We start from the raw sequence: 25,895 nt of genomic DNA, 5'->3' as shown, positions 1-25,895 counted from the left end.
ATGAGAATGGAAGTGTTATATTAATGCTGCTCCTACACAGCTACCCCAATTTTATGTCGCATCAAGTCTTGCGTAAGTGACCCAAACAAGCCAGCTAAGGATGTTACAAAATACAATTAATCAAAGTGCACAGAGAAGATAGAGAACATACAAAGTCCTTAAAATGATCACCAAGAAATCATGTTCTCCCTGTCAACAAAGAAGTAAACTAACAAGTATAAACTATAATCTATGCCAAAATGTATAAGAACTATAATATCTATAGTAAAATCGTTTAAAATTGAAGGAAGTCAAACAATTTAAGGGGCATAGAACAATAGTATGTTTCGTATCACACATTTTCATTTTTTTTAATTCAATTTAAGAAACTTTAATTCAGATATGAAATGAGTTAAATCGAAAGAGAAAACAAAACACTACCAGTATTGCTAGAGTTTTCAAAACCACCAAACTGAGGAATCGAAGAAGAATATTTCGAAGTAAAAGCTATCGAAAGCCTCTGGAACAGAGAAGCGTGCAAATTTCTTCCTACACCACCACAGGTCGTGGACACTCTGCTCCCTCTCTCTTTTCACTTCACATCGAATTTCCCGTTCACTTCATCTTTCACAATTGAGAGATTTGGTAAGGTTTCTTCGAAGACCTGTAGCATTGGCTTCCAGAGCTGTTCCTCACTGAAACACATTCGAACCAAACGAAGTTCCATCAACAATCGCTCGATGTCAACATCACGACACACCCTAATTGCACTGATTTGACGCTCCACTGCCACAAACACACAGATAGAGTTTTAATGAAAATAAATAGTGAAAACTTTATGCTGATCAAGAAATTTGTTATTTGATTTTGCTGTACCTTCGATTTCAAGCTCCTTGAATTAAGGTTGCTGCGTTTCGGTTTTAAGTGCCTTCAATTGAGTTGATTGTTTGACCATTTTCTTCGCTCTACGCCTTGGAAATTTTTCCTTTAATATACTAAAATTAAACCTAGAAAACCCAAAAAAATCCTGAAAAATCCTAAAAAATTCAGGAAAACCCTAGATAACCCTACAAAACTCTAGAAAATCTTAAAAAAACTGAAATATCCTAACAAACCCTAAAAAACCCGAGAAAATCTAAGAAAAACCCTAAAAATTCTAGAAAACCCTAGATAATCCTAAAAAATTCTACAAAATCCTAGAAAAATCCTACAAAACCCTACAAAATCCTAGAAAACCCTAGATAACCCTAGAAAACTTTAGAAAACCCTAGAAAACCCTAGAAAAACCCTAGAAAGCAATAGAAAAATCCTAGAAAACCCTAAAAATATCTAGAAAACCCTAGAAAAATCCTAAAAAATCCTAAAAACCATAAAAAAAACCCTAAAAAAACTAAAAACCCTAGAAAATCGTAGAAAACCCTAGAAAAACCAAGACAATCCTAGAAAACCTTAGAAACCCTAAAAAACCCTAGAAAAATCCTAAAAAACTCTAAAAAACCCTAGATAACCCTAGAAAAACCTAAAAATCCTAGAAAATCCTAGAAGATCCTAGAAAACCCAAGAAAATCCCAGAAAACCCTAGATAACACTAAAAAAATTCTAGAAAAACCCTAGATAACCCTAGAAAATCCTAAAAAACCTTAGAAAACCCTAGATAACCTTAGAAAAAACCTAGAAAACTCTAGAAAACCCTAAAATAACCCTAAAAATCCTAGAAAAATCCTAGAAAACCCTAAAAACTCCTAGAAAAACTCTACAAAACCCTAAAAACCTTAAGAATCCTAAAGACCCTAAAAAATCCATGAAAATTCTAGAAATCCCTAGAAAAACCCTAAAAACCCTAAAAACCATAAAAAATCTTAAAAACCCTAGAAAATCCTAGATAACCTTAGAAAATTCTAGAAAACCTTAGATAACCCTAGAAAACCCTATAAAAATCGTAGAAAACCCTAAAAAATCATAGAAAACCTAGATAACTCTGAAAAATCCTAAAAAACCCTAGAAAATTCTAGGTAACCCTAGAAAACCTTAAAAAAATTTAGAAAACCCTAAAAACCCCTAAAAATCCTAGAAAACCTTAGATCACCCTAGAAAACCCTAAAAACCCCTAAAATTCCTAGAAAACCCTAGAAAATCTTAGAAAAAAAACCTAGAAAATCCTAGAAAAATACTAGAAAAACCTAGAAAATAATAGAAAGCCATGGAAAAATCTAGAAAATCCTAGAAAAATCTTAAAAAACCTTAAAAATCATAAAAATTCTAGAAAATCCTAAATACACTAGAAAACCGAAGAAAAACTTATAAAACCCTAGAAAAAACCTAAGAAAACCCTAAAAAGGCCTATAAAACCTTAGATAACCCTAGAAAATCATAAATAACCCTAAAAAACCCAAAAAACTCTAGAAATCCTTGAATAACCCTAGAAAAAACCTATAAAACCCTAGATAACCTATAAAAACCTATAAAAGCCTATAAAACCCTAGAAAAAACCTAATAAAACCCTAAAAAGACCTATAAAACCTTAGATAACCCTAGAAAATCCTAGATAACCCTAGAAAACCCTAAAAAACTGTGGAAATCCTTGAATAACCCTAGAAAACCCTAGAAAAATGAACAAGATATAGCAATAGTTTCAATTAGAACATTTGCTTTATACCATATATAGCTTCCATGTTATTTTCCTTATAAACACCAAGAGGTGATCCATAGACAGAGAAGCATCTCGCCAGGTTTCGGCAGCCTAAGGGTCTTGGGTGTCATCCCAACAGACAAGCGCTGACTACTCACCTGCAAAAGGTAACAAAGCCAAATCAATCACAGCTGTTTCAAAAATAGCCTCAGCAATGAATACTAGAGTTCATAAAGTCATCCATAAAAAACAGATGGTAAAAAATAAAAGGAGAAAATACAGACATTAGGAGTCTGAAGACCTTCTTGACTTGTGAGAGTCTGAGCTTCACATGGCTCCTCAAAAACCTATGTAACAAATATTCAATCAATTCATATTATCACAATACATTGTAATCACTAATTAGTTGTTATTTGCAACCTGATTAAGTTAGTCATAATAGATTTAGCAGCGTATGCAAAGAAACTAGTAATAGAGGTAAGTTCTCTTCCATCTGTACATGAAACGATCCTAAATGAATAGCAACATTTCTCATTCAAATCAATTCATGGATGCTTCAGCACATGATGGAAATAAGAATGGAAGTGCTATATTAATGCTGCTCCTACACAGCTACCCCAATTTTATGTCGCATCAAGTCCTGCATAAGTGACCTAAACAAGCCAACTAAGGATGTTACAAAATACAATTAATCAAAGTGCACAGAGAAGATAGAGAACATAAAAAGTCCTTAAAATGAAGATTCTCATCACCAAAAAATCATGTTCTCCCTATCAACAAAGAAGTAAACTAACAGGTATAAATTACAATCTATGCCAAAATGTATAAGAACTATAATATCTATAGTAAAATCGTTCAAAATTGAAGGAAGTCAAACATTTTAAGGGGCATAGAACAATAGTATGTTTCGTAACACACATTTCCATTTTTTTTTAATTCAATTTAAGAAACTTTAATTCAGATATGAAATGAGTTAAATCGAAAGAGAAAACAAAACACTACCAGTATTGCTAGAGTATTCAAAACCACCAAACTGAGGAATCGAAGAAGGATATTCCGAAGGAAAAGCAATCGAAAGCCTCTGGAATAGAGTAGCGTGCAAATCTCTTCCTACACCACCACAGGTCGTGGACACTCTGCTCCCTCTCTCTTTCCATTTCACATCAAATTCCTCATTTCCCTTCATCTTTCACAATTGAGAGATTAGTTAAGGTTTCTTTAAAGACCTGCAGTATTGGCTTCCAGAGCTGTTCCTCACTGAAACACGATCGAACCAAACGAAGTTCCATCAACAATTGCTCGATGTCAACATCACGAACCACTCTAATTGCACTGATTTGACGCTCCACTACCACAAACACACAGGTAGAGTTTTAATGAAAATAAATAGTGAAAACTTTATGCTGATCAAGAAATTTGTTATTTGATTTTGCTGTACCTTCGATTTCAAGCTCTTTGAATTGAGGTTGCTGCATTTCGGTTTTAAGTTCCTTCAATTAAGTTGATTGTTTGACCATTTTCTTTGCTCTACGCCTTGAAAATTTTGCCTTTAATATACTAAAATTAACCCTAAAAAACTCTAGAAAAATCCTAGAAAATAATAGAAAAACCCTAGAAAAACCTAAGAAAATCCTAGAAAAACCTTAAAAAACCCTAAAAAGCATAAAAAAAATTTTAAAAAACGCTAAAACCCTAGAACACCCTTGAAACCCCTAGAAAATCCTAGAAAACCCTAAAATCACTAAAGAACCCTAGAAAACCCTAAAAACCATAAAAAAAACCCTATAACGCCCTAAAACCCCTAGAAAATCCTAGAAAACCCTAAAAAATCCTAGAAAATCCTAGAAAAACCATAGAAAACCTTAGAAAAACCATAAAAAATCCTAAAAAATCCTAGATAACCCTAGAAAACAATAGAAAAATTTAGAAAACCCTAGAAAACTTTAGATAACCTTAGAAAACTCTAGAAAAGTTCTAAAAAACCGTAGAAAATCCAAAAAACTCTAGAAAAACTCTAAAAAAAATCCTAAAACCCATAAAAAGTCCTAGAAGATTTTGGAAAATCCTAAAAAATCTTAAAAAAATTGCTAAAAACCCCTAGAAAACAATAGAAAAACCATAGAAAAATCTGAAAAACCCTAAAAAAAATCTAAAAAACACTAAAAATCATAAAAAACTCATAGAAAATCCTAAAAAAAACCTAGAAAAACCTAAAAAATCATAGAAAAGCTTAGAAAAATCTTAAAAAACTTTAAAATTTTAGAAAATCCTAGAAAATCCTAAGTTATATATGATATCTTACGTTCTTTTTGTCACCTAGAACTTGCTGCTGTTGCCGCTCCCAAATTGCCATGTGAAATTACAGAGAAGACTGTGGAAGAGGTACGTGATGCATTCCTATTCTTTTCCATATTCCCTATTTTGTGTGCATTTGGCTTAGAAAATTGAATTAATTGATAAATTAAGAAAAGAACTGCATTTTTATTGAGTGTTAAACACGACTTACTGGAATATATTGAAAAGAATTGGAATATTGCATAAATGATATAAATTATATGTTCAAATAATTGTGTAAAGCCTTTATTTAACTGATATCGATTCCAGTGATGATAGAGGTCGGGTATTTCCAACAGAGTTGTTTATAGAATTCTGAACTAGATATTTCTTTCTTTTGCCCTGACCATTTTGGGATCCTGTAATCTTCTGTAGATTATCAAAGAGTGGAATACTGAGTTGCAAGAGCGTACTGGAAAATTTAGGAAACAGGCTAATGCTATAGCTGAGTGGGATCGCAGAATTTTGCAGAATCGTGATGTTCTATTGAGGCTTGAGGTTTCTCTCTCTGCTAATAATCTTTTTCTACTTTTTTTTTTCTATAGTACGCTCTATGAAACAGCTTACATTTACCAATTATTTCTCTATAGCTTATATAAAATGTTTTTAATTTAGATCGAGGTGGCAAAAGTAGTTGAGACACAGTCAAACATGGAGCGGCAATTGGAGTTAATTGAGACTCATCAACAGGAGGTATTTTGAGAAGTTCTTTTTCCCGTTTCTAAACAGTTTTTTTTTTTTTTTTTTTTTTTTTTTTTTTTTTTTTGCAGTCACCAAAAAAACAAAAAAAAACAGTTTTTTGCGAGCTGCATTTAATGTGTGTTTGGCCTACTATTTATTTTAGTTGTTGTGATGTGCTGTTCATACAAGATTTTGCATGTGATTTTTTCTAGTTCTTTTATCTTCAGCAACTAGGATCTTTGTTTTTTCTTTTTGGTAAATTTCTCTAACATTGGGGCTCGAAACTAGCTTCTCTTCTGTTTGAAGTTAATTTTACTTAAGCATCTTTGCATTTTTATCGTATGAAGGAATTAGTTGTTTGCTTGTCTTTTTGTCATCAAGCTCATGGAGGATGGATCGACACAATCTACAAAGCTGATACTAATTATATAAAAATATATTACTTCCTGTTGTATATTTGCATATTGGGAATTAACATACTAGTAAGAAGCTATAAATTTCATAGTTTTTACAAACTCAACAAGCAGGCAACATTTATTGATTTCAATCAGATCGTTGACATAAAGTGAATTAAACCTAGGTAGCTTGATTATTGAAGCAATTAGAATTTAGAAATAGAAAAGATTGAAATTGATAGACTCAAAATCGGAACATTTAATTTTCATTATGCTAGAAGAGTTTAGTCACTTCATCTAACTTTTATCTGGTTATCCAAATTGTTTTCTCTACATCTGAAGAGTAAGTTACTATGCTTATATAAAAATATTTTCATATTGATTTTATCATTTAACAGTTTCATCACCCAAAAAGATAAAAAAGGAATTGAAATGAGTTGTGTTCTGAATGAATTCTTTTGTTGTCATTCCTGTATTTAGGTTGACAAGGCTTTACAAAGCATGGAGGAAGATGAAGCTGCTTCTACAAGAGATGCAATGTTAGTTAATCCTAGTTTGTTTGGTGATTAAGTAGTATCTGGGTCCAGTGAAGGCTATTATTAGTAATTTTTTTTGTAATATGAATTGTAATTTTGACACCAGTACCTCTCATTCTGTCATTTCTTTGATTTATTTTTCCAATACATTGATTTGCAGGTATGAGCAGTCTGAACTGATAGAAAGGGAACTAGAGCAGATGACAGAACAGATCAAATTCATGATCCAATCTCTTAACTCAAACCAGGTAAAGGTTGTCAGTTTCAGTTGATTTGTTATTGCACACAGAACTTAAAAGCGATGCTTACTTTATTGTGACATTCAGGGTGGAGAGCTTGATGCACTTGATGGAATGACTCCATTAGATGCAGTAGTTCGAATCCTAAACAATCAACTAACCTCTCTGATGTGGATAGATGAAAAGGTCAGTATTTTCCACCATGCCATTGTTTGGTGGAACTTTTTGTTGCTTCTACTTGTTAGGTATGCTTAGTATTATTATTGGGTGTGTTCGTTTGGGAGTGAAGTCAAGCTAACACCCTTAAAATAGGTTGGATACTATACGCACCTGAACTTAGTTAAAAGCTTAGGTATTAGTTAAGATCATTCATGCTCTTTAATCTGACGGGATTGAAGTTCGATGTGCATATAAGTATTGTCTTCCCAGTATTTGGAATTTATAATAAATTTTCTCCGAAAAACAAAACAAACAAAGATCTGTTAACATGATTCCTCGACTCAAATATTCTCTAATTGTGGTTATGGTGTGTTTTTTCGGAAGGGAAGGGGGGGGGGGTGGATTCCTTGAAAACCTAATTTGCGCCTGTTTCTTCTGTCCTGTGTTTTTGCCTTATAACTGAATACAAGTGCTGTGATTTTGATCAATCCTTCTCGGGCTGAAGAATTTTCATCCCGCATTCAGAAGCTTGCTAACCAAGGTTCTGCTTCAGATCGTGAACTGACGGGTCCAAGAATCTGGATGTCCTGATATGTCGATCTTGTAAGGACCTGTTCAAAATTTAGATGAAATTCCAGCAGATAAACACACGGATTTGTGAGAGGAGGTTATTGTGCCTTTTGTGTGAGATTTGAGATGAATTGTTTGAGTGATTGTTACCATTAAATTTTCTGCTGGCCTAAATATTATTTTTTTTACATATACTGTTTTTAAAAGAATAGAAAAAAAAATATAAATACATTTAATATCTAAATAGGTAATGAACAAAATAATTAAAAGAATGAGAGACAAGCTTTTTCTTTTGAAAAGCTTATGTTCTTTCCTCAACATTTGTTATCATAGTATTCTTGACTATACATGAGGAAAACTCAAGAAAATCTTACATAATGTGGTCAAAAGAGATTTACGTATAAACAACTTCATTTGTAGACATATGATAGGACTCAACAACATCGATTGATCCATGTAACTAACTCTACCTAATGAGATAAAGTTGCTTTGTTGTAATATTTTTCGTTCGGCCATCCAAATAAAGGCTTTTAGTTCATTCAAATAAACTAAATATCATTTAATGTTAGAATCATTAGTGGTTTAGTCTCCAGTTTATTTTAAAGCTTTTAATTCAAGAAGTATCTAAAGTCTAAACTGAATATATTTTTGTTAGTTGTTTCAATTATCTTCAAAATCTAGCGATCTGCAAATACGAGTCTGTATCTTGCAGAATGCATTTTCTGGTTGATTGACACAGCAACTTACTCAATATTTGTATTATAAAATCAAATACAATGAGAAAGCTAATACATACACTCTCAAATGTCTCGGTGCGCAGACTAGTGTCTTATGTACAAGAAATAGGTGTGACATGAATGAGGCAAAAGATTGATGTACGATATGTCGAGATTATCCAAACAAATCGAAACAACCACCAATGGAACAGAGGATTGCAATGCAGAGACGACCTGAGTTTCTCGTGCAGCACTGCCGGATCTACGTGTTGCGTCTTCGGAGAATGAAAGAAATCATTTATCAGTGACTGGAAGTTTTCTATCAATTCCCAGACTTTTCCTTTTATGAGCTGTAGTATCCAGCTTAACAGATACATGGCGAGCTCATTTTCTTCAGAATTCTGAGGTGTCTTGTTCTCATCTAGATGAAAGAATACAACGTGGAATGAGTCAGTTGGTTAGAGGTTGAAGCAATCTAGGATTTCAATATTTCATGAAACAGACATTGGCATTTGGCAATATTGGTGTCGTTCGTTCAACATAGCTTCTTTGTGACAGTTTTCACTTAGCCACCACTAGTAATTATTATTGTTATTATTATTCAAAATACTCAAATGCCATGCCAATGACTCACTAGTCAAGTGGCAAAGTCAACTAGAAAAGAAGGTGTGCATGGATAAACATCCAGTGGGAAAACAAACTGTTTTGATGCGTGGCTCCCTAAGTTATGAGTAAACACTCTTTTTTTTTTTTGGTTTCCCACGGTATCCCCCAACCCGACAGGTCAAGGATTAATCCGTCGCGGTACTGAGTTCCATTTAAGGGTTTGCCGCTGGCCAATGGGTTGCTGCATGCACAAATGAGTAAACACTCTTTATAGGTTATATCAAGAGGCCAGAAGGATTGGTTTCCGCTATGTTGGTAAACCCACCAAAGGTAATATAAAGAAAAATGTCAAAAGTAAAAAAGAAAGAGAAGTATTTGGAAGTCAGCAACTTTTAGTATTTTTGACTATCATTTGACAAGCACAAATACTAAATTATCTTTGACAAATAAATTTTACTAATTTATGCAAAACTTTTATAAATATGGGTATAAATTATTGCCTTTCAAGTACTGGCAAAAAATAATAATATTTGCTATCCATCCAGCATTGCTAAAAAAGAAATACTCAACTGTACTTGCTAGCCGCTGCATCTTAGTGATTTAATTTTGTTTAGCTTCTTCATTTTATAAAATAAGAGGGGGTCTTGGAGCAACTACGAGTTCTCTCCGTGTGATTTTGAGGTCAAATTCAAACTGTGAAATCAGTCCCTAATCCGTTTATCAGTTAAAAATTTAAAATACATTATACACTTTCCTGGAATTTGCATAAAGCGGAATATTTGTGCACAGGGTTGAGTTTCATTTTATAAAATAAATATGCATATAAGTAGAAATAAAGACCTGAATCAGGCATCTCTAGGAGCTTTTGATGCTGCACATGGCTCATGACAGCATCCCAAATAGCTTTATCAGATGACAGCGACACCACTAATCTCTACTAGGAAATTGTAGTCCCATACAAAGTTAACGAACAAATCTAACAGAGGTCATAAAAATTTTAATAATAAATGCATAAATAATAACAAATTTTGAAGAAAATAATCGCAAATAGCGTTAATTATAATGAGATGATCTGTATATAAATGAAAAAATTCCAAGATGTGGAAAAGTAAGAACCCATAAAAGTATGTCTTTAAAATAACAAATTTATCACCCATAAAACAAGATAATTATTATAGAAACTAATTTCATAAAATTGACAATTTAAAAAAATAATTTTACAGAACGCAAAGGAATGAAGCCATATTCATTTTATTTATTTATTTTCAATATCTATTACTTATTGTATATTGATCAAGCTGTTTTTTTTTTTGTCGTACATGATGATTTTGTAAAACTGAATTACACCGGGTAGAAAATTACCCAATTGCCTAAAAATCTAAAATTATTCTCATTTTCATAATCATATCCATGTTGGATTATGGTTATATACGTAGTTACCACTATGTAAATTTGTACTGTTTCACTTTGAGAAGCATAAAAAAACTTTCAAATGTTGTAAAACTTCAAAATGGAACCTTAATTGATGGATCAGTTTGCAGCAACTGGATTGCATCATATAATCGTTTATATCCCTCAGACATAAATATCCTCGAATCAGAAGAGCTTGTGATTTGTCGATTTGAGCTCGAGGATGATACCGCTTCTATAAAACTGACAAATCAATTTGAAAAGGATACTTGAGATTTTAATCGTTATGGTAGTTTGCGCAAGTCAGTAATACACTAATTCTAGAAAAATTGAAACCACATGAAGAAGTACAGTCTAAGTCTTTTGACCGGGAAATACACAAAATAGTCCAGGTAGGAAATAGACTAAATAAATTGGAATTTTTGTTTATTTCCAAACAAATTCATCCCTCCTTAGCTAGATCTTATCATAAGACATACTACTCCTTCAAGACTACAAAAAAACACGGAATTAGTTTTCAAGAATTTTTAGAGAATAAAAACTTGTTAAGTAGCAAAGTGTACCATATGATATTCTGACCGATTTGGTATTTCATTTGTTGTTTAAGATTAAAACGGGAACCAATTTAATGACTAAAATCTTCAAATTTAAATCCCCAGAACACTGGAAAATTAGTAAATTATCCATCAACATGTCTGACCATACTCGAAACCTAAGCCATGGTAATTTCCCCACAAATATTTCCAAAAATAAGCAATATCCAGAACTAACAAGTTCAAATTATGTAAAAGCAGCTCAAGTAACAAAAGAAACTCCCAGAATGCAAACATTAGGTAAGAATAAGAAATTGAGAACTATGTAGAACTCACTTTAGAAGAGCTGATATGGGATCCTCAACTTCCCGTTGAGATGGAACCGTTTCAAAGACGTGATCATAGAGACTACTGTTGGCTTTTTTGGCAACTTCTTTCGGATCCACCGGCATAAGCTCTCTACTAGGTTCATTGCTGTGAGAGATAGAAGTAGATAAAGCAGTGTTTGCGTTTGGAGGCTTGAGATTATTAGGAGAAGAAAATGAAGATGAAGTTGGCGGCGGAGGAGAAAGCTTTTCCAGATTTGAGCTTAACGACGCTGAGGCATGGTTCCACCACCCATCACAGACTGAATTTCCAGATTCAAGGTTGTTGAGGTGAGCAATGATTGTCGCTGCTTACTCTCTTTTCACCTATAATCTTGTTAATTGTTATCTATGGATGCTACGGTTTGGGTGCATCGGTTGGTGTCATTTTTTTTTTTTGGTGACTATCGGTTGGTGTCATTTGACAGGCTTATGGTACACTGGTTAATTATGGTGTACTATATTAATTCAGTTTTAGTAACACTGAGTAAGAATAATAAAAAAATTAAATTTTTTACTTTAAAAAATAAATTATAAATATATTAAAAATTTAAATTTTATATTTTTTATACAAATTTTTTTAATTAATAATATTAAAATTTGTTCTTAGCACATATATTAATTAAATTTTAAAAATCCTTTTTATTATTTAAAGTGACAAATACATTTTGAAGATTTATATTTCGGACAGATTATTTTTAAAGAAAAAAAAGTATCAATAAAATTCTCCAAGATAATAAAGGTGGATATATTAGTTTAAATTAAGAGCTTCTACTTTAATCATAGAGACTAATTTAAAAGTAATGTGTCCACATCTACTATCCTAAAAATCTTTATTGGTATTTTTTCTTTAAGAATTAATTTTTCAAAGTATAAATTTTTAAGAATTTATTTATTATTTTATTCTATTATTTATAACATATAATTCTATAAATTCTAATGTAATATTTTATAATACTCAAAATAAATTAAACTAAAATCATGTATTAAAAATGCTCTTTTAATAACCATCAAAAGATGTATTTTGAGTAATTCTCCACATTCAAGGAATTTTACATCAAAGTTCATCCAAGTGATTTAAGTTACACGTTTTTTTCCGTTTTCTTCCCCCTTGCATTTCTTCTTCTTCGCAAATTCACGTTATTCTTCTTCTTCTTCACTCCGGATGCTATGTCTTCTTCTTCTTCTCCTCTTTTTTCTTTATTATTTTTCAATTTCGTTACCGTCGTCACCAACAACACTTCCTCCTCCTCCTCCTCCTCCTCCTCCTATTGGAATTTCGTCTTCTTCTTCCTTTTTATCTTTCTCATCCATCATCATCATCATTATCATCGTTATCGTCATTGTCTTCTTCTAATACGTATCGTCGTTATCGTTATCATCGAATTTGAATTTATATAATGGACAATTATCGGTTCATTTAGTATTATACAATGGTTTTGTTTTGATAATATTTTCGGTTCATTCGAGATGAAGGTGTTTCTGAATTCGAATTTATATAATGGACCATTTTCGGTTCATTTGGTATTATACAATGGTTTTGTTTTGATAATATTTTCGGTTCATTCGATCACCATAGAGAATCAAAATCAATAAAAATGTTAGCAAAATGTTGGTGTTGTTGGTGATGACGATAATGATGATGGAGGAGGAAGAAGAAAATGAAGGAAAAGATCAAAAAAATTCAAATAAAAAAAAAACAGGAAGAGAATGAGGAAGAGGAAATGGATGCGGTTGTATGATGGTGGTGATAATGACAATGATGAAAAAAAAAGATGAAAAAAGAGGAAGAAGAGGAGGAGAAGGAAGACCGTCATACTTTTTATATGATAAAATACTCTAAATATCATAATCAAACATTTTTTTGGGACAAATTATCCTTTTTAGACAAACTATTTATATATTTTTAACACATCAAATTATACATTAATCAATCAACACATAATTAAAGTTTGAATGGAAATAAATACACAAATATTTTTTAAATTTTATGTCACAAGTGAATATAAATGATGCCATAAATTAATTATCACAGATAATATCATATATTTATGTAGACAACAAAAATTATGAACAACGTAAACAATTTACTACCTACTAAACATAAAAATAATATCCAATATAATTACTCCACCGAATTTTTAATTTTACTTTTTCATTTTACCTTCTTTCTTAACCTGAATCCTGTTTTCACCTACCCCTAATGTCAACTATGTTTTTTCACCGCATCACCTCATCGCCGCCTTCCCTATTGCTGAAAACGAAGCTTTCTAATGCCACCCTCGCCTGCCGTTGCTAACCCACTAAGAGAATTGCAGTTTCGCCGTTGCTCGGACGCCACACCACTGCCGCTGTGTCATCGCCGCGCAGTCGCGTCTTCTCCCCATTCTTCGCGCACTGCTACTCTGCCCATTTCAAAGCCTAGGAAGTGATGTTGCATCGTCGCCGAGCCAGAGGCTTTGTTCCGCCGCTGCTCCAACGCTGCACCTCTGGCCTTTCTTCCACGCCGCTGCGTCATGTCTTCGGCACTTCCGTCGCGTGCCGGGTTGCTTCGTTCACCTAAATGGTATGACCTAAATAAATATTCATATCTTAGTGAAAAGAACCATCCGCATATATAGTAAAATGAACATCCGTCTTAGTTGATAAGAAACAACTAACAAGTTGGACCAAAATACCACCCGTGCACCATGCTTAAATGGCGTAACTCAAACCCAACTTGAATTCAAGCAAAATTAAACTAAATCTAATCCAAACCACATAACAAAAGAAACCTGCGAAGCATGTACATGTAGAATCAAGCAAATCAAGTAAAATACCAATGGTATACCTAAATAAATATTCACTTTAGAATGAAAAGAACCATTCACATACATAATAAAATGAACATACGACTTGGTTGATAAGAAACAAATAACTAAACAATAGCTGCGGGGGACATTGAAGTCGCGATACAGCGGTGGCAGTGGCATAGGATTGCGAGAGAGCGGTTGCGGCGGCTACACGTGTAAAGCAATACAATAGTACTTGCAGCCGAATGCGCACCTCGCGACGGCTCTCCTTCTGGCAGCGGCGGAGATCTGTGTAGACGGATCGACGGCGCGCTGTGAATGCCTAGTAGGTAGGTCTGAACGACAACCAATTAGAAGAAATAGGAGGATGGTGCGAAGAGACGGAATGTGACGTTATTTAAAAAAAAATTCAAACAAGAGCATACATTTTGCTTTTGACTTTGACCCAAAACCAAAACCGAATCTCAAAACAAAAAACCCCTTCGGTGGATCGTCGAGATCCTCACTTTGTTCATTCTTCTCAATGGGACTCCATCCCTTTGCCTTCGCCGCCACGAAGAGAACTCGTAGTTGCTCCAAGACCCCCTCTTATTTTATAAAATGAAGAAGCTAAACAAAATTAAATCACTAAGATGCAGCGGCTAGCAATTGCAGTTGAGTATTTCTTTTTTAGCAATGCTATATGGATAGCAAATATTATCATTTTTTGCCAGTACTTGAAAGGCGTCCCCATATTTATAAAAGTTTTGCATACAAAAAGCATATAATTTATATCTATATTTATTAGAGTTTTACACACATGAATCAATAGTTTGTCCCCACATTTTTTAGAGTTTTAAACACATGAACTAGTAAAATTTATTTGTTAAAGACAATTTAGTATTTGTGCTTGTCAAATGATAGTCAAAAATACTAAAAGTTGCTGACTTCCAAATACTTCTCTTTCTTTTTTACTTTTGACATTTTTCTTTATATTACCTTTGCTGGGTTTACCAACATAGCGGAAACCAATCCTTCTGGCCTCTTGATATAACCTATAAAGAGTGTTTACTCATAACTTAGGGAGCCACGCATCAAAACAGTTTGTTTCCCCACTGGATGTTTATCCATGCACACCTTCTTTTCTAGTTGACTTTGCCACTTGACTAGTGAGTCATTGGCATGGCATTTGAGTATTTTGAATAATAATAACAATAATAATTACTAGTGGTGGCTAAGTGAAAACTGTCACAAAGAAGCTATGTTGAACGAACGACACCAATATTGCCAAATGCCAATGTCTGTTTCATGAAATATTGAAATCCTAGATTGCTTCAGCCTCTAACCAACTGACTCATTCCACGTTGTATTCTTTCATCTAGATGAGAACAAGACGCCTCAGAATTCTGAAGAAAATGAGCTCGCCATGTATCTGTTAAGCTGGATACTACAGCTCATAAAAGGAAAAGTCTGGGAACTGATAGAAAACTTCCAGTCACTGATAAATGATTTCTTTCATTCTCCGAAGTAGCAACACGTAGATCCGGCAGTGCTGCACGAGAAACTCAGGTCGTCTCTGCATTGTAATCCTCTGTTTCATTGGTGGTTGTTTCGATTTGTTTGGATAATCTCGACATCTCGTACATCAATCTTTTGCCTCATTCATGTCACACCTATTTCTTGTACATAAGACACTAGTCTGCGCACCGAGACATTTGAGAGTGTATGTATTAGCTTTCTCATTGTATTTGATTTTATAATACAAATATTAAGTTGCTGTGTCAATCAACCAGAAAATGCATTCTGCAAGATACAGACTCGTATTTGCAGATCGCTAGATTTTGAAGATAATTGAAACAACTAACAAAAATATATTCAGTTTAGATACTTCTTGAATTAAAAACTTTAAAATAAACTGGAGACTAAACCACTAATGATTCTAACATTAAATGATATTTAGTTTATTTGAATGAACTAAAAGCCTTTATTTGGATGTTCGAACGAAAAATATTACAACAAAGCAACTTTATCTCATTAGGTTGAGTTAGTTACATGGATCAATCGATGTTGTTGAGTCCTATCATATGTCTACAAATGAAGTTGTTTATACGTAAATCTCTTTTGACCACATTATGTAAGATTTTCTTGAGTTTTCCTCATGTATAGTCAAGAATACTATGATAACAAATGTTGAGGAAAGAACATAAGCTTTTCAAAAGAAAAAGCTTGTCTCTCATTCTTTTAATTATTTTGTTCATTACCTATTTAGATATTAAATGTACTTATATTTTTTTTCTATTAAAAACAGTATATGTAAAAAAATAATATTTAGGCCAACAGAAAATTTAATGGTAACAATCACTCAAACAATACATCTCAAATCTCACACAAAAGGCACAATAACCTCCTCTCACAAATCCGTGTGTTTATCTGCTGGAATTTCATCTAAATTTTGAACAGGTCCTTACAAGATCGACATATCAGGACATCCAGATTCTTGGACCCGTCAGTTCACGATCTGAAGCAGAACCTTGGTTAGCAAGCTTCTGAATGCGGGATGAAAATTCTTCAGCCCGAGAAGGATTGATCAAAATCACAGCACTTGTATTCAGTTATAAGGCAAAAACACAGGACAGAAGAAACAGGCGCAAATTAGGTTTTCAAGGAATCCACCTTCTCTTCCGAAAAAAACACACCATAACCACAATTAGAGAATATTTGAGTCGAGGAATCATGTTTACAGATCTTTGTTTGTTTTGTTTTTCGGAGAAAATTTATTATAAATTCCAAATACTGGGAAGACAATACTTATATGCACATCGAACTTCAATCCCGTCGGATTAAAGAGCATGAATGATCTTAACTAATACCTAAGCTTTTAACTAAGTTCAGGTGCGTATAGTATCCAACCTATTATAAGGGTGTTAGCTTGACTTCACTCCCAAATGAACACACCCAATAATAAGCATACCTAACAAGTAGAAGCAACAAAAAGTTCCACCAAACAATGGCATGGTGGAAAATACTGACCTTTTCATCTATCCACATCAGAGAGGTTAGTTGATTGTTTAGAATTCGAACTACTGCATCTAATGGAGTCATTCCATCAAGTGCATCAAGCTCTCCACCCTGAATGTCACAATAAAGTAAGCATCGCTTTTAAGTTCTGTGTGTAATAACAAATCAACTGAAACTGACAACCTTTACCTGGTTTGAGTTAAGAGATTGGATGATGAATTTGATCTGTTCTGTCATCTGCTCTAGTTCCCTTTCTATCAGTTCAGACTGCTCATACCTGCAAATCAATGTATTGGAAAAATAAATCAAAGAAATGACAGAATGAGAGGTACTGGTGTCAAAATTACAATTCATATTACAACAAAAATTACTAATAGCCTTCACTGGACCCAGATACTACTTAATCACCAAACAAACTAGGATTAACTAACATTCTCTTGTAGAAGCAGCTTCATCTTCCTCCATGCTTTGTAAAGCCTTGTCAACCTAAATACAGGAATGACAACAAAAGAATTCATTCAGAACACAACTCATTTCAATTCCTTTTTTATCTTTTTGGGCGATGAAACTGTTAAATGATAAAATCAATATGAAAATATTTTTATATAAGCATAGTAACTTACTCTTCAGATGTAGAGAAAACAATTTGGATAACCAGATAAAAGTTAGATGAAGTGACTAAACTCTTCTAGCATAATGAAAATTAAATGTTCCGATTTTGAGTCTATCAATTTCAATCTTTTCTATTTCTAAATTCTAATTGCTTCAATAATCAAGCTACCTAGGTTTAATTCACTTTATGTCAACGATCTGATTGAAATCAATAAATGTTGCCTGCTTGTTGAGTTTGTAAAAACCATGAAATTTATAGCTTCTTACTAGTATGTTAATTCCCAATATGCAAATATACAAACAGGAAGTAATATATTTTTATATAATTAGTATCAGCTTTGTAGATTGTGTCGATCCATCCTCCATGAGCTTGATGACAAAAAGACAAGCAAACAACTAATTCCTTCATACGATAAAAATGCAAAGATGCTTAAGTAAAATTAACTTCAAACAGAAGAGAAGCTAGTTTCGAGCCCTAATGTTAGAGAAATTTACCAAAAAAAAAAAAAAAAAACAAAGATCCTAGTTGCTGAAGATAAAAGAACTAGAAAAAATCACATGCAAAATCTTGTATGAACAGCACATCACAACAACTAAAATAAATAGTAGGCCAAACACACATTAAATGCAGCTCGCCAAAAACTGTTTAGAAATGGGAAAAAGAACTTCTCAAAATACCTCCTGTTGATGAGTCTCAATTAACTCCAATTGCCGCTCCATGTTTGACTGTGTCTCAACTACTTTTGCCGCTTCGATCTAAATTAAAAACATTTTATATAAGCCATAGAGAAATAATTGGTAAATGTAAGCTGTTTCATGTAGCGTACAATAGAAAAAAAAAAGTAGAAAAAGAAAAAGATTATCAGCAGAGAGAGAAACCTCAAGCCTCAATAGAACATCACGATTCTTCAAAATTCTACGATCCCGCTCAGCTATAGCATTAGCCTGTTTCCTAAATTTTCCAGTACGCTCTTGCAACTCAGTATTCCACTCTTTGATAATCTACAGAAGATTACAGGATCCCAAAATGGTCAGGGCAAAAGAAAGAAATATCTAGTTCAGAATTCTATAAACAACTCTGTTGGAAATACCCGACCTCTATCATCACTGGAATCGATATCAGTTAAATAAGGGCTTTACACAATGATTTGAACATATAATTTATATCATTTATGCAATATTCCAATTCTTTTCGATATATTCCAGGAAGTCGTGTTTAACACTCAATAAAAATGCAAATTTTTTCTTAATTTATCAATTAATTCAATTTTCTAAGCCAAATGCACATAAAATAGGGAATATGGAAAAGAATAGGAATGCATCACGTATCTCTTCCACAGTCTTCTCTCTGTAATTTCACATGGCAATTTGGTTTCAGCAACAGCAGCAATTGAAGTGCTGACAATTGAAGAAGTTTTAGGTGACAAAAAGAACATAAGATATCAGATGCAACTTATGATTTTTTAGAATTTTGTAGAATTTTTTAGGGTTGTCTAGGGTTTTCTAGGATTTTTTTAAGTTTTTTTTTAGGGCTTTTTAGGAATTTTTTATAATTTTTAGTGTTTTTTAGATCTTTTTAGGGTTTTCCAGATTTTTCTATAGTTTTTCTATTGTTTTCTAGGTTTTTTTAGGAATTTTTCTAAGATTTTCTAGGGTTTTCCAAAATCTTCTAGGACTTTTTATGGTTTTTTAGGATTTTTTTAGAGTTTTTCTAGAATTTCTAGGATTTTCTACGGTTTTTTAGAACTTTTCCAAAGTTTTCTAGGGTTATCTAAAATTTTTTAGGATTTTCAATGATTTTTTTATGGTTTTTAGGGTTTTCTAGAGTTCTTTAGTGATTTTAGGATTTTCTAGTGTTTTCTAGGGGTTTCAAAGGTGTTCTAGGGTTTTAGGGTTTTCTAAAGTTTTTTTTATGGTTTTTAGGATTTTTTAAGGTATTTCTAGGGTTTTTTTTTTGTTTTCTAGGGTTTTTCTATTATTTTCTAGGATTTTTATAGGGCTTTCTAGGGTTAATTTTAGTATATTAAAGGCAAAATTTCCAAGGCGTAGAGCGAAAAAAATGGTCAAACAATCAACTTAATTGAAGGAACTTAAAACCGAAACGCAGCAACCTCAATTCAAAGAGCTTGAAATCGAAGGTACAACGAAATCAAATAACAAATTTCTTGATCAGCATAAAGTTTTCACTATTTATTTTCATTAAAACTCTACCTGTGTGTTTGTGGCAGTGGAGCATCAAATCAGTGCAATTAGGGTAGTTCGTGATGTTGACATCGAGCGATTGTTGATGGAACTTCGTTTGGTTCGATCGTGTTTCAGTGAGGAACAGCTCTGGAAGCCAATGCTGCAGGTCTTCGAAGAAACCTTACCGAATCTCTCAATTGTAAAAGAAGAAGGGAATGGGAAATTCGATGTGAAGTAGAAAGAGAGAGGGAGCAGAATGTCCACGACCTGTGGTGGTGTAGGAAGAGATTTGCACGCTTCTCTATTCCAAAGGCTTTCGATTGCTTTTCCTTCGAAATGTCCTTCTTCGGTTCCTCAGTTTGGTGGTTTTGAATACTCTAGCAATACTGGTAGTGTTTTGTTTTCTCTTTCGATTTAACTCATTTCATATCTGAATTAAAGTTTCTTAAATTGAATTAAAAAAATGGAAATGTGTGTTACGAAACATACTATTGTTCTATGCCCCTTAAATTGTTTGACTTCCTTCAATTTTGAACGATTTTACTATAGATATTATAGTTCTTATACATTTGGCATAGATTGTAGTTTATACCTGTTAGTTTACTTCTTTGTTGACAGAGAGAACATGATTTCTTGGTGATGAGAATCTTCATTTTAAGGACTTTGTATGTTCTCTATCTTCTCTGTGCACTTTGATTAATTGTATTTTGTAACATCCTTAGCTGGCTTGTTTGGGTCACTTACGTAGGACTTGATGCGACATAAAATTGGGATAGCTGTGTAAGAGCAGCATTAATATAGCACTTCCATTCTCATTTCCATCATGTGCTGAAGCATCCATGAATTGATTTGAATGAGAAATGTTGTTATTCATTTAGGATCGTTTCATGTACAGATGGAAGAGAACTTACCTCTATTACTAGTTTCTTTGCATACGCTGCTAAATCTATTATGACTAACTTAATCAGGTTGCAAATAACAACTAATTAGTGATTGCAATGTATTGTGATAATATGAATTGATCGAATATTTGTTACATAGGTTTTTGAGGAGCCATGTGAAGCTCAAACTCTCACAAGTCAAGAAGGTCTTTAGACTCCCAATGTCTGTATTTCCTCCTTTTATTTTTTACCATCTGTTTTTTATGGATGACTTTATGAACTCTAGTATTCATTGCTGAGGCTATTTTTTAAACAGCTGTGATTGATTTGGCTTTGTTACCTTTTGCAGGTGAGTAGTCAACGCTTATCTGTTGGGATAACACCAAAGACCCTTAGGCCGCCGAAACCTGGCGAGATGCTTCTCTGTCCATGGATCACCTCTTGGTGTTTACAAGGAAAATAACATGGAAGCTATATATGGTATAAAGCAAATGTTCTAATTGAAACGATTGCTATATCTTGTTCATTTTTCTAGGGTTTTATAAGGTTTTCCAGAGTTTTTTAGGGTTTTCTAGGGTTTTCTAGGGTTATCTAGGATTTTCTAGGGTTATCGAAGGTTTTCTAGGGCTTTTTAGGGTTTTCTTGGGTTTTCTAGGTTTTTTCTTAGGTTTTATAGGTTTTTCTTGGGTTTTCTAGCGTATTTAGGGTTTTCTAGTGTTTTATGATTTTTAGGATTTTTTAAGATTTTTCTAGGATTTTCTAGATGTTTCTAGGATTTTCTAGGGCTTTCTATTGTTTTCTACGTTTTTCTAGTATTTTTCTAGGATTTTTTAGGATTTTCTAGGATTTTTCTAAGATTTTCTAGGGTTTTCTAGGATTTTTTTGGGGGTTTTAGGATTTCTATTATTTTAAGGATTTTTTTAGGGTTTTCTAGGGTGATCTAAGGTTTTCTAGGGTTTTTAGGGGTTTCTAGGGTTTTCTAGATTTTTTTAGGATTTTCTAGGGTTACCTAGAATTTTCTAGGGTTTTTAGGATTTTTCAGGAATATCTAGGGTTTTCTAGGATTTTTTAGAGTTTTCTAGAATTTTCTAAGGTTTTCTAGGGTTATCTAAGGTTTTCTAGAATTTTCTAAGGTTATCTAGGATTTTCTAGGGTCTTTCTAGGGTTTTCTTTGGTTTTCTAAGGTTACCTAGGGTTTTCTAGGTTTTTTCTAGAATTTTCTAGGATTTTTAGAATTTTTTAGGGTTTTTAGGGTTTTTCTAGGGTTTTCTAGAATTTTCATGGATTTTTTAGGGGTTTCTAGGGTTTTCTAGATTTTTGTAAGGTTATCTAGGGTTTTTAGGATTTTTAGGGTTTTATAGAGTTTTTCTAGGATTTTTTAGGGTTTTCTAGGATTTTTCTAGGATTTTTTAGGGTTTTCTAGGATTTTGTAGAATTTTTTAGGATTATCTAGGGTTTTCTAGAGTTTTTAGGGTTTTTCTTAGATTTTCTAGAGTTTTTTAGGATTTGTTAGGATACTTAGGTTTTTTTAGGGTTTTCTAGAGTTTTCTAGGGTTATTTAGGATTTTCTAGGGTTTTTAGGATTTTCTTGGGTTTTTTTTTGTATTTTTTAGGGTTTTCTAGGGTTCTTTAGTGTTTTTTAGGGTTTTCTAGGATCTTCTAGGATTTTTGTAGGTTTTTCTAGTCTTATCTAGGGTTTTCTAGAATTTTCTGAGATTTTCTAGGGTTTTCTAGGTTTTTTAGGATTTTTCTATGGTTTTTAGGATTTTCATGGTTTTTTAGATTTTTTTTAGGATTTTTCTATTATTTTCCAGGGTTTTTCTAGGCATTTCTAGTGTTTTCTAGTGTTTTTCTAAAGTTTTCTAGGGTTTTCTATTATTTTTTTGTGTGTTTTCTATGGTTTTCCAAGATATTTTAGGGTTTTCTAGGATTTTTTAGGGTTATTTAGGATTTTTCTAGGATTTTGCACCAAGTGAGAGGTCTTTGGGTTAATACCCACCTATAACATATTTTTATAATATATACATATATATGATGTAAGTTAGTCACACTGAATCTCTCATCCTCTAATTTATCATATTTTGACATAGTTTATTGTTAAAGTATTTAAACTATTTTAAATTATTCCAATTTAGCTTCTTAAATTTTATTGTTTAAATTTTAAATATTTGATTTTTAATCATATTTTAAATTTTATCTTTAATTATAAAGAAATATTGTTAAACTAATAAACTATTTAACAAAAATGAAAAATCTAAAGATTTCAAATTAATACATGAGTGACAAATCCCCCAAAAAATATCCCAACGACTATGACATCCCATTTTCTCCTTGCTTACCCAACAATACCCACTACTTTCAAATCTCCAATCTTCTTCTTCCACAGCCCCTCAGTCTCTCGCTCTGTCATAGACCAGAACGGCAACCACTTCTTTCTCCAGCATCCCTTTGATCTCTTCATTGTACATTGTTGCTGTTGCTGTTGAGGCTGCAACCTTTGAGCTCGATGCCGATCTGCTCTCTACTATGTACTCTCTCTTTAACCTTTTGCTTTCTCTACGCACACCGCCGCTATTCTATCCACTAGCAGCCTCGGCTGCCGCCTTCAAACTCTGCTGCCAGCACTACAACGAATGTCTCCTTCCTTCAGAAAATTAGGTATGCATTCTCTTCCTTCATCTTCTATTTGTTATCATTTCTCATTTTGGAACCTAAATTTGTGTCTCTTATTTTATTTTATCTAAATATTTGTTTTTCTTTCTCTTCCTCTGTGAATTGAATTTATTTATTTTTAAACTATGGTATTTTGTATGATTGTTTTGTGTCATTTTCTGGAATGATAGAACTTTGGCACTAGAATTTGCTTAATTGAATGGACATTGATGGCGTGTTTCTTCTTCTATTTTTCTGTGCATCTCTTGATTTTTGATTAATTGATTATTGAATATTGATGAGTTGATAAGTTAAGAATATGGATTAGTTGAATTTTTAAATTTCTTTGTTCATCTATCTTTTTTATTAGGTTAGTTCTGGGTTGTCTCTTTATGAGATAAAAATACAGTGTAATTAAACTTTATTCAATTTAGTGAGAGCTTTTTAATATTTGTGATGTGTTCTTCCCAAATAGAGGCTTAATTTGCTTGTGTATTGACGTGGCGGAAATTGACCGATTAAGAAATTCTAGAGAAAACAGTGTTGTGAGTATAGTTCTCAATCGACTAAAATCCGCTTAATCAATTTTAGAAAGGGTTGTCACAAAGTTTAAAGTAAAAATACTGGGAGTATGAATCCCAGGTTGTCTCCCAATGAGTTTGCAGACTAGGGTGCTAATTCATTAATCAGGAATTTTCCAAGAATTTTTGAGAGTTAAGTGACAGAAAATAAATGATTGTAATTACGCGAAGATTATATATTCTAATTAAAAGGCCTTGACTGGGGGAATGATCAATTGGGAGTTCCACCCTTGTTGGAATCTCTCAGGTGTAGTATTAGAAAGGTAATCGTTTTCACTTAGTTAACCCTTACTAAATAAGGGAAAGTCAAGTGATTGAGCCAACTCTTACTTGCAAGTCCTAGTCCTCTTCATTTGGGGAGGTTTAGCGTTAGTAAGTACAAAATTAGCCAAAAACTTCCAGTTTAATTACTCACTTGAGCGTTCACTTAATTAGTAATAGGTTATTGTTTCCACTTAGTTAACCCTCAAGGAATGAAGGGAAGTCAAGTAGTTAAGCCAGCTCTTATTCATGAGTCCTAACCTTCTCCCCTAGGAAGTTTAGCGTTGGTAAATAAAGAACAGGCCAACAACGCCCAATTACCGATTAAGCTTTCCAACTCGGGGGTTTCCTTTTAATCAACCCGCATGTCAAGTGGGAGGTCTACTCCATTGACATGAATAAAACGCTTGCAGAAATAATAGAATAAGACATGATTAATAAAATAAGGATTCGGAATTAATAAAGGGGAAAGTGATAAACTGTATTGATAAATCTAACTGTAACATAAATATCTAAGCAAAAGGAATAAGTAGCTAAAAGAGTAAGAGAATGGGGAAACAAACTAGAATAGTTCTTCCACGGAGGTGATGACTCTTCAATATCCAAAGCAAAAGCAAAAATCTGAAATCCTATGAATGTAGAGAAAACCTAGAGGAGGAGTAAAACGAGATCTAAAAACTAAAAATTATCCTAATGTGTATGTGTGTTGAGTCTCTGCATGTTCCCTTGCTTTTGTCTGTGTTTCTGGGCCGAAAACTGGGTCAAAATATGGCCCGAAATCGCCCCAGCGATTTCTGTTAATTCTGCAGATCGCACATGTCACGCGACCGCGTCGTCCACGCGATCGCCTCATTCGTGCAGATACCAGTCCACGCGCTCGCGTCAGTCACGCGTTTGCGTTGCTATGATTTTCTCCATTTCGCGCGGCCGCGTGAGCCAGGTGTCCGCGTCGCTTCTCACTGGTCATCTCCTCAATTTCTTGTGTTCCTTCCATTTTTGCAAGCTTCCTCTCCATTCTCTAAGCCATTCTTGCCCTATGAAACCTGAAACACTTAATACACAGATCACGGCATCGAATGGTATAAAAGAGAATAAAAATTCACAACTAAAAGATCTCTAGGAAGCAAGTTTTTCAACCATAGAACAACTTTGGGAAGGACTTGTAATATCATGCTAATCATATAAATAAGTGGGTGAAAGACTTGATAAAACCACTCATTTGAACACAATATAAATCATAAAATAATGGTTTATCAACCTCCCCACACTTAAACATTAGCATGTCCTCATGCTTAGTTGAAGGAGATAAATATGAATGAATAGGGACATGTAAGACTCATGTAATGTAATGCAATGCAACCTATATATATATTTGAATGTAACTATATGATTTTGTCCATTCGGTTAAAAACAAATAAGTTCTCTAAGACAAATATAGATCAGATTCCACTAATTAGAATCATACAGTAAAAGCAAGTAAATTTGTAAGAAGACAGCTCATGAAAGCAGGGAACATAGAATCAAGCATTGAACCCTCACTGATGGTGTGTGTGCACTCTAATCTCTCTAGTGTATAGGGTAATCACTCTATCCTTCTTTAATCATGCTTTCTAAACTTTGTTTTACTCCTAACCAATCAACAATATTTAAAGTGCCAATGCAAACATCATGAGGTCTTTTTAAGGTTGTAATGGGGCTAAGGTAAAGGTGAGGATATATATATATATGGCTAAGTGAGCTAAAATATGAATCTTTGACTAACCTAAGCTCTCACCTAGTATAC

The 25,895-nt window shown here is 33.2% G+C and overlaps 3 protein-coding genes and 1 pseudogene across 9 annotated transcripts; 2 read left to right on the top strand and 2 right to left on the bottom strand.

The window, feature by feature from the left end:
• Nucleotides 1-4,919: 4,919 nt before the first annotated feature.
• On the top strand, nt 4,920-7,708 carry LOC107626636 (nuclear pore complex protein NUP62-like). The gene is made up of 7 exons (XM_021116788.2): nt 4,920-4,990; nt 5,318-5,440; nt 5,558-5,635; nt 6,499-6,557; nt 6,715-6,802; nt 6,881-6,979; nt 7,478-7,708. The coding sequence occupies exons 3-7, from the start codon at nt 5,594-5,596 to the stop codon at nt 7,541-7,543; spliced, it is 354 nt and encodes a 117-aa protein (XP_020972447.2). The 5' UTR covers nt 4,920-4,990; nt 5,318-5,440; nt 5,558-5,593; the 3' UTR covers nt 7,544-7,708.
• Nucleotides 7,709-8,252: 544 nt separating this feature from the next.
• Nucleotides 8,253-11,573, bottom strand: LOC107623274 (uncharacterized). Its single transcript, XM_016325474.3, has 4 exons — nt 11,124-11,573; nt 10,362-10,497; nt 9,685-9,778; nt 8,253-8,659 (listed from the first exon to the last, which is right to left on the bottom strand). The coding sequence occupies exons 1-4, from the start codon at nt 11,237-11,239 to the stop codon at nt 8,352-8,354; spliced, it is 654 nt and encodes a 217-aa protein (XP_016180960.1). The 5' UTR covers nt 11,240-11,573; the 3' UTR covers nt 8,253-8,351.
• Nucleotides 11,574-15,484: 3,911 nt separating this feature from the next.
• On the bottom strand, nt 15,485-18,779 carry LOC107623281 (nuclear pore complex protein NUP62-like). 7 transcript variants are annotated; one of them, XM_016325497.3, is made up of 7 exons: nt 18,650-18,779; nt 18,433-18,555; nt 18,232-18,309; nt 17,373-17,427; nt 17,131-17,218; nt 16,954-17,052; nt 15,485-15,622 (listed from the first exon to the last, which is right to left on the bottom strand). In XM_016325497.3, the coding sequence occupies exons 1-5, from the start codon at nt 18,656-18,658 to the stop codon at nt 17,199-17,201; spliced, it is 285 nt and encodes a 94-aa protein (XP_016180983.1). In that variant the 5' UTR covers nt 18,659-18,779; the 3' UTR covers nt 15,485-15,622; nt 16,954-17,052; nt 17,131-17,198. The 7 variants fall into 7 exon arrangements, with proteins under 7 accessions (XP_016180983.1, XP_088359879.1, XP_016180990.1 ...); XM_088503753.1 differs by lacking the exon at nt 15,485-15,622 and adding an exon at nt 16,236-16,469; XM_016325504.3 differs by lacking the exon at nt 15,485-15,622 and adding an exon at nt 16,236-16,441.
• Nucleotides 18,780-18,869: 90 nt separating this feature from the next.
• On the top strand, nt 18,870-21,118 carry LOC110268639 (uncharacterized; annotated as a pseudogene).
• Nucleotides 21,119-25,895: the final 4,777 nt, after the last annotated feature.

Source organism: Arachis ipaensis, chromosome B2, assembly GCF_059453495.1.
Source record: "Arachis ipaensis isolate K30076 ecotype BB chromosome B2, ASM5945349v1, whole genome shotgun sequence".
Taxonomy (NCBI): Eukaryota; Viridiplantae; Streptophyta; class Magnoliopsida; order Fabales; family Fabaceae; genus Arachis; species Arachis ipaensis.
This window is presented reverse-complemented; position numbering and strand designations above follow the sequence as displayed.

Coding starts and splice junctions, on each gene's coding strand:
- LOC107626636 (XM_021116788.2), top strand. CDS start 5,594: ATGGAGCGGCAATTGGAGTTAATTGAGACTCATCAACAGGAG. Junction 5,636..6,498: donor TTGAGACTCATCAACAGGAG/GTATTTTGAGAA, acceptor TCCTGTATTTAG/GTTGACAAGGCTTTACAAAG. Junction 6,980..7,477: donor TGATGTGGATAGATGAAAAG/GTCAGTATTTTC, acceptor TCCCGCATTCAG/AAGCTTGCTAACCAAGGTTC.
- LOC107623274 (XM_016325474.3), bottom strand. CDS start 11,239: ATGCCGGTGGATCCGAAAGAAGTTGCCAAAAAAGCCAACAGTAGTCTC. Junction 10,498..11,123: donor CCCATATCAGCTCTTCTAAA/GTGAGTTCTACA, acceptor TTGATTTGTCAG/TTTTATAGAAGCGGTATCAT. Junction 9,779..10,361: donor AAACTGATCCATCAATTAAG/GTTCCATTTTGA, acceptor ATTTCCTAGTAG/AGATTAGTGGTGTCGCTGTC.
- LOC107623281 (XM_016325497.3), bottom strand. Junction 18,310..18,432: donor ATGTTCTATTGAGGCTTGAG/GTTTCTCTCTCT, acceptor TTTTTAATTTAG/ATCGAAGCGGCAAAAGTAGT. Junction 17,219..17,372: donor AGCTGCTTCTACAAGAGAAT/GTTAGTTAATCC, acceptor ATTGATTTGCAG/GTATGAGCAGTCTGAACTGA.